This window comes from Carlito syrichta, unplaced genomic scaffold (assembly GCF_000164805.1).
Source record: "Carlito syrichta isolate Samal-C Ts95f unplaced genomic scaffold, Tarsius_syrichta-2.0.1 Scaffold304688, whole genome shotgun sequence".
In the NCBI taxonomy this organism is placed as follows: Eukaryota; Metazoa; Chordata; class Mammalia; order Primates; family Tarsiidae; genus Carlito; species Carlito syrichta.
The window spans coordinates 69,483-77,736 of record NW_007248784.1 but is presented as its reverse complement, the minus strand read 5'-3'; the positions used below and the strand labels follow the sequence as shown (position 1 = coordinate 77,736).

Sequence of the window (8,254 nt, the reverse complement as noted above, 5' to 3'; positions counted from 1 at the left end):
CTCCCGCGATCCTTCTGCCTCAGCCTTCCAAGTAGCTGGAACTACAGGCGCGCGCTACCATGCCCGGCTAATTTTTCTGATTTATTGTAGAGATCAGGTCTGGCCAAGTTGCCCGGGCAGGTCTCGAACCCGCGGGCTCAGGCAATCCACTCACCTCGGTCTCCCCAAGGGCTGGGACTACAGGCTGAGCCACTGAGCCCGGCCCATCCCCTGTCTTTAATTCGTCTCATTATTTCATTCATTCTGCCATGCACTCAAGAAACATTAAACTGGGCAGGGACAGTGGCTCCTGCCTGTCATCCCAGCCCTTTGGTAAAGCGAGGCAGGAGAATTGCTTGAGCCCACGCATTCAAGACCAGCCTGGACAACATAACGAGATCTTGTCTCTACCAAAAAATCAAAACTATGAGCCAGACAAGGTGATGCACCCCTGAAGTCCCAGCTACTTGGGAGGCTGAGGCCAAAGGATCGCTTGAGCCCAGGAGGTTGAGACTGCTGGCCAGCCTGGGTGATGAAGCGAGACCCCGAGTCTGAAAAAATAAAAAATCAAATAAATAAATAAATAAATAAAGTTTTCTAGACTTCACTTCTCCACCAGCTATGTCTGGTACCTCCGCTCACCTCTACAACAAAATTCCTTGAAATAGCCATCTACACTAGATACTTCCCACTTCTTCCCTCCCCTTCTCTTCTTAAATTCCTCTAGCCGCTGGGCTCGGTGGCTCAGCCTGTAATCCCACACTTTGGGAGGCTGAGGTGAGTGAATTGCCTGAGCCTGCGGGTTCGAGACCCGCCTGGGCAACTTGGCGAGACCTCATCTCTACAATAAATAAAAAAAAAAAAATCAGCCAGGCGTGGTAGCACACGCCTGTAGTTCCAGCTACTTGGAAGGCTGAGGCAGAAGGATCGCCGGAGCCCAGCAGGTCAAGGCTGCAGTGGCCGGGAGAAGCCACTGCACTCCAGGCTGGGTGACATCGTGAGACTCCAACTCAAAAAAAAAAAAAAAATTCCTCTAGCCAGTCTTTCACCCCCACACTCCACTCAACTCTTCTTGCTGAGACTATCAATAACCTCAGGGCTGCTGGTCCTGATGGTTGTCCTCAGTCCTCCTTTTACCAGCCTCTGGGTGGCACCTGACCTGGCAGACCACACCTTCCTGGGTACAGCTTCTTCACTTACGTTGGAGAGAACGTACTCTTCTGGCTTTCCTTCTGCCTTTTCCTTTCCTCGCCAACAGTTCTTTTTTTTTTGAGTCAGAGTCTCACTCTGCCACCAAGGCTGAAGTGCAGTGACATGATCACAGCTCACTGCATCCATGAACTCCTGGGCTCAGGTGATCCCTGTGCCTCAGCTTCCTGAGTAGCTGGGACTACAGGCACATGCCATCATGCTTGCCTTTTTTTTTTTTTTTTTTTTGTAGAGATGAGGTCTCACTATGTTGCCCAGGCTGGTCTCAAACTCTTGGCCTCAAATAATCTTCCAGTCTCAGCCTCCTAAAGTGTTGGGATCACAGGTGTGAACCACTGTGCCTGGCCTCCGATTAAAGCGACCACAATAGAGTGGGCCTCTTATCTTTTCTGTCCAGTCTCATGGTTTCAAACACCATCTGTAAGCAAGTAATGCCCAGTTTTTTAAATCTCCCGCTTAGCCCTTTTAAAAAAACTCCAAACTCAGGGCTGGGAGTGATGGCTCATACCTGTAATCTCAGCACTTTGGGAAGCTGAGGAGAAAGAATCACTTAATGCCAGGAGTTTGAAGTTAAAGTGAGCTATGATCACACTACTGCATTTGAGTCTGAGCAATAGAGTGAGAACTAGCTGTTTAAAAAAATTAAAAATAAAAAAAAGGCGGGCACTTTGGCTCATGCCTGTAATCTCAGCACTTTGGGAGGCAGAGGTGAGAGGATTGCCTGAGACCAGGGATTCAAGACCAGCCTGGGCAACTTGGCAAGGCCTTGTCTGTACAATAAATTTAAAAATTAGCAAGTCATGCAGGTGCATGCCTGTGATTCCAGCTACTTGGAAGGCTGAGGCAGAAGGATCCTTGAGTCCAACAGGTCAAGGCTGTGGTGGCCATGAGTGTGTCACTGCACTCTAGCCTGGATGACAGAGTAAGACTCCAACTCAAAAAAAACAAAAACAAAAACAAAAAAACCCATGATTTTTTGGAGGTCAGTCTCATTCTAGTACAGACTTCTCCCACTAGGTATGTGTTCTAGGCACCCATTGGCATCCATCTACCAGCTAGCATTGTTATGAGAGGCTGCATTCCACTTCAGTGAATTTTTTTAGAGATTTCTTTCAACGCACCTGCCCATTTCACAATGGGTGATTTATGAGTACACCTGCCCACACCACACTGAGTGTTGAGCAGTTTTTTGTTTGTTTGTATCACAGAGGGGTGAGAAAGCAGGAAAAGAAGACAGAAAAGGTCCCGCAGCAGGAGGGGGACCCGAAAGAGAGTTGTCCTGTTCAGCAGTTTTTGACCAAAAATCTCATGGCCCTGTGCCCCACCCTCCCTATTCACCCAATCTCCCCCCAAGGGACTTTTTTTTTTTGTTTCCCCAGATATAAAAAGTCCCCAAAGGGAAATGTTTTCCCCATGTGGAAGAGGTGAAACAAAAAATAGCAGAAGCACCAAAAGGTGTCAAAATGGACAAGTTCAAAAACTGTTTTGGGCAGTGGAAAAAGTGTTTCGATAGGTATATTACATCAAACAGAAAGTCCTTTGAAGGTGACTGAAGCTTGAACATGTAAGAATAAATACACAATTCTTTTTTTGTGTGTGAGTTGGAGTCTCACTCCATCGCCCAGGCTGGAGTGCAGTGACACACATGCTCAAGGCCACTCCAGCGTCGGCCTGTTGGGCTCAGGCAATCAATCCTTTCACCTCAGCCTTCCAAGTAGCCAGAACTATAGGCACATGCTACCACGCCCGGCTAATTTTTTTATTTATCATAGAGGTGAGGTCTCACCAAGTTGTCCAGGCTGTTCTTGAACCCGTGGGCTCAGGCAGTCCCCTCACCTCTGCCTCCCAAAGTGCTGAGATGACAGGCTTGAGCCGCCACACCCACAATTCTTAACAAATAAATTTATTCACAATAGCAAAAATTCTTAAATAAATTCATTCACAATAGCAAAAATATGGAGCCAACCATGCTATCCATCAAAGCTGAACTAGATTTTTAAAATGTGGTACATATACACAATGGAATATTATGCAGCCATAAAGAAGAACAAACATATGGACTTCACAGCAACTTGGATGGATTTAGAGTCGATCATACTCAGTGATCTATCACAGAAACAAAGAAAAGAGTACCATATGTTCTCACTCATAAGTGGACCTTAAACAATTATAATACTATAAAAAAGGAATTGGCAGTAATGGGAAACTGCCAGGGGAGGGGGGATGGATTGGCAGTTGAGGGAAACTGCTAGGGGAAGGAGGGGCACACCTCATCAACCAGGGTACATGTATAATCATTGTTTGTATACCTAACCCTGAATTGTACCTTACATCTTCATAAAAAAACAAAAACAGCTGGGCTCGGTGGCTCAGCCTGTAATCCCAGCACTTTGGGAGGCTGAGGTGAGTGGATTGCCTGAGCCCGCGGGTTCGAAACCCGACTGGGCAACTTGGCGAGACCTCATCTCTACAATAAAGCAAAATGAGCCAGGCGTAGCAGCGCGCGCCTGTAGTTCCAGCTACTTGGAAGGCTGAGGAAGGATCGCTGGAGCCCAGCAGGTCGAGGCTGCGGTGGCCGGGAGCGGCCACTGCACTCCAGTCTGGGCGACAGAGTGAGACTCCAACTCAAAAAAAAAAAAAAAAGTTCTGGGGTTTTTTTGGTTTCCCTCATAAAAGCCAAAGCCCTTCCAAGGACCTACACACTTTTTAATCCCTTCCTCTCCCCTTGCCCACTCTGACAGCCATGCCAGCCTTGTCTCTTCTGACCAGGCAGACACACTCCTGTATTCAGGCATCTGCACTGTTTCCTGAAGGTTCTTCCCTAGATATGCATATGGTCGAATCCCTATAAAAAATCACCTTCTTAATAAGACCTACCCTGGCAGACCCTGTTTAAAATGATGCCCCATCCTCACCCCAAGCCCTCCTTATTTCCTACAGCCTGCTCAGTTTTGTTTTATAACACTTACTATCTGCTGACATATATACATATTTATAATGTGTATTGTCTAGGAAGAAAGAAATTATCTAAGAATCCTGCTGTGGACACATTGAACAAGGGCTGACAAAGGAAGACAGTGAGGAAAATGAAGGGTGGGATGAAGTATGAGCTGGGAGAGGATACCGCATCATAGAACACTGTTTAGGGATTAATATCCAGAATACATTTTTTAAAAAAACACCTTTGCGCTTGGCATGGTAGCTGGCTCACACCTGTAATTCCAGCACTTTGGAAGGCAGAGGTGAGAGGATTGCCTGAGCCCACAGGTTTGAGACCAGCCTGGGCAATGTGGCAAGACCTCGTCTCTACAATAAATAAAACATTAGCTGAGCATGATGGCACAGGCCTGTAGTTCTAGTTACTTGTAAGGCTGAAGTGGAAGGATTGCCTGAGCTCAGCAGGTCAAGGCTGCGGTGGCCGTGAGTATGCCACTGCACTCCAGCCTGGGTGACAGTGAGACTGCGACTCCAAAAAACAAAACAAAACCTCTTTGACCAGGCCCAGTGGCTCATGCCTATAATCCCAACACTTTTATTTTGTTTATTTATTTTTTTTATTTTGAGTTGAAGTCTCACTCTGTCACTCAGACTGGAGTGCAGTGGCCACTCCCGGCCACTGCAGCCTCGCCCTGCTGTGCTCTGGTGAGCCTTCCACCTCAGCCTTCCAAGTAGCTGGAACTACAGGTGTGCACTACCACACCCAGCTATATCCCAACACTTTTATTTATTTTTTTTATTTTTATTTTTTTCATGTTAGCAGTTTTTAATGGAAGTTGTCTATAAGATTACGTTATTCTCGCATCTTCCCAATGGTTTCTACTTTGTATTTGCCTTTTTCTTTTCCTACTTGGCAAGATTTGGCTTTCCGTTCAAGGATCTTTTTGCAGTCTTTGTCCAGTTTAAGCCTGGTGATAACCATCTTGCTGGGGTGAAGGCCCACATGGACAGTTGTGTCATTTGCCTTTTCTTGCTGCACCCGTTCAATGTAGATGACATATGTTTTCCCGTAGACCTGGACTGCTTTGCCACTTTGCTGACCTTCATAGTGTCCTCGCACAACCTGAACTTCATCATCCCTCCAGATGGGCATGGATCGAACATTGTACTTCTGTCTCAGCTCTTTGGAGAGAGAGGAAGACATAATCTTCCTGCGAATGTGGGAAGGTGCACTGAAATGCCTTTTGCGGTTCTTGCTTCGGTCTGAAGTCACAAAGGGATTGAACTTCATTTTGGCCGCAGCCCCTTTGGCGATGGCCGCAAAAAGAGAAAGATCTATCCCAACACTTTTAGAGGCTGAGGTGGGAGGATCACTTGAGCCCAGGAGCTCAAGGCCAGCCTCAGCAACAAAACAAGACCTCATCTTTACAAAAAATTGAAAACTGCCAGGTGTGGTGGCACACATCTGTAGTTCCAGCTATTCAGGAGGCTAAGGCAGAAGGACCATTTGAGCCCAGAAGGTAGCAGTTGCAGTGAGCTATGATTATACCTGTGAATAACCACTGCAGTCCTGGGTAACCCTGTCTCTAAGTGGTAAAAGAGAACAACTTCAAATCAATTACTTAAAAAAAAAAAAAAAAAAGGAGGCCGGGTGTGGTGGCTCAAGCCTGTAATCCCAGCACTTTGGGAGGCCAAGGTGAGGAGATTGCCTGAGCCCAGAGGTTTGAGAACAGCCTGGGCAACTTGGCGGGACCTCATTTATACAATGAATCAAAAAATTAGCCGGGCGTGGTAACATGTGCCTGTAGTTCTGGCTACGTGGAAGGCTTAGGCGGAAGGACTGCCTGAGCCTAGCAGGTAGACACTGGGGTGGCCGTGAGTGTGCCACTGCACTCCAGCCTAGACAACAGATTGAGACTCCGACTCAAAAAAAAAAGCAAACAATCTGTATTAGTTTTGTATTACAGCTATAACAAATTACCACAAACTTAGTGACTTATGACAACACAAATTTGTCATCTTATAGTACTGGAGACGAGAAATCCAAAATGAGTCTCACTGGGCTAAAATTAAAATGTCGACAGGGCTGTGTTCTCTCTTCAGGAAAAAATTATTTTCCTTGCTTCTCCCAGCTTTCTGGAGCCTGCCCGTGTTCCTTGGTTCTTGGCCCCCTTTCATCTTCAAAGTCAGCACTCACATCAGTGGAACTTCTGCTTCCATGACTCTTCTGTCTTCCTTATTCACTTATAAGGACTCTTGTGGTTACATGGGACCCACCGGGATAACCTCCCATCTCAAGATCCTCAATCACACCTGCAAAGTCCTCTTTGTCCTGTAAGGTATCCCTGGCACAAGTTCTAGGTGAGCAACTTTGGGAGGACATTATTCTACTTACCACACAATCCAATAGAAAAATAGACCAAAATAGCCGCTCCAGTTGCAGCCATTATGGTGGGGAAGAAGTATTTCTTTCTTTCTATTTGTTTTTTTTTGTGTCGGAGTCGCACTCTGTAACCCAGGCTGGAGTGCAACGGCACGCTCACGGCTACCGCAGCCTCCGGCGATCCTTCCGCCTCAGCCTTTCAAGTAGCTGGAACTACAGGCAGGCGCCACCATGCCCGGCTAATTTTTTGATTTATTGTAGAGATGAGTTCTCAAGTTGCCCAGGCTGGTCTCGAACCCATGAGCTCAGGCAATCCTCCTGTCTCGGTCTCCCAAAGTGCTGGGATTACAGGCTTGAGCCACACGCCCAGCAGAAGTATTTCATAGAAGAGGAAACACGTATGAAATTGATATTGATGAGCAAGTATGCAAATTAAAGTTACAGTTAAATGCCATCACACATGCATCAGATTAGCAAAAGTTTCAAACTAAAAACCAAGCGGTGAGAGTGAAGAGCAAAGGGAACCCTCATGCACTGCCAGAGGAGTACAAATTGGTACAACAATCTGGAAAACAATCTGGCACTATCTAGTAAGGTTGAACATGCAAATACTTTATAAGTTCACCTGGTGTACAAGTACACTAGAAACAACTGCCTATATGCCCCAGGAGACATGTACAAGATGTTCATGGCAGTGCTGCTAGAAATAGTCCCTCTAGGGAAGTGGATTCATGAATTAGAGTCAAACAGTGAAATATTACAAAACAGGGGGGAAAAAAACCATGATAGCTATATGGAACAAACTCCATACAGTGTGATGTCTTTTTAAATTTATTTTTATTTATTTATTTTTTTGAGTTGGAGTCTCACTCTGTCGCCCAGACTGGAGTGCAGTGGCTGCTCCCGGCCACCACAACCTCGACCTACTGGGCTCCGGCGATCCTTCCGCCTCAGCCTTCCGAGTAGCCGGAATTACAGGCATGCGCTACCACACCCGGCTGATTTTTTGATTTATTGTAGAGATGAAGTCTCGCTGCCCAGGTGGGTCTCGAACCCACGGACTCAGGCAGTCCACTCACCTCAGCCTCCCAAGGGCATGGGATTACAGGCTGAGCCACCGAGCCCAGCTCCAATTCTGCATTTTCAACAAGCTCTTTGTTGGTCCCCAGCCTACACTTTGAGTAAAAACGTTCTATGGTATATCTAGGGATGCATGTATCATGTCAAAACTATTTATTTTTTAATAAAAGGAAATATACACACAATTCAGGAAAGAGACCTTTACCTCTGGGGGAAGGAACGGCTGGAATAGGTAGATGAGATGGTGCTGATGTGTTCTTTTGTTTTGTTTTGTTTTGAGTTGGAGTCTTACTATATCACCCAGGCCGGAGTGCAGTGGCACACTCATGGCCACCCCAGTGTCGACTTGCTGGGCTCCAGCAATCCTTCCGCCGCAGTCTTCCAAGTAGCTGGAACTACAGGTCTGCACTACCATGCCCACTTAATTTTTGTTTTATTGTAGAGATGAGGGCTTGCCAAATTGCCCGGGCTGGTCTTGAACCCGTGAGCTCAGGCAATCCACTCGCCTCGGCCTCCCAAAGTGCTGGGATTACAGGCTGCGCCACCCATCTGGGACCTGATGTGTTCTTAAACTGGTTGTTAGATTCATGAATATTCATTATACTTTATAACTTACATGTCACATTTATTATTTTCCAGGCATCAAGTGTTGTTATTTTAAAAGAC

General features: G+C 46.4%; 1 protein-coding gene across 1 annotated transcript; it reads right to left on the bottom strand.

Moving 5' to 3' along the window:
* Positions 1 to 4,955: 4,955 nt before the first annotated feature.
* LOC103262990 (60S ribosomal protein L26-like) lies at positions 4,956 to 5,449 on the bottom strand. The gene has a single exon (XM_008060666.2). It carries the CDS (start codon positions 5,414 to 5,416, stop codon positions 4,979 to 4,981), a length of 438 nt encoding a protein of 145 aa, XP_008058857.1. The 5' UTR covers positions 5,417 to 5,449; the 3' UTR covers positions 4,956 to 4,978.
* Positions 5,450 to 8,254: the final 2,805 nt, after the last annotated feature.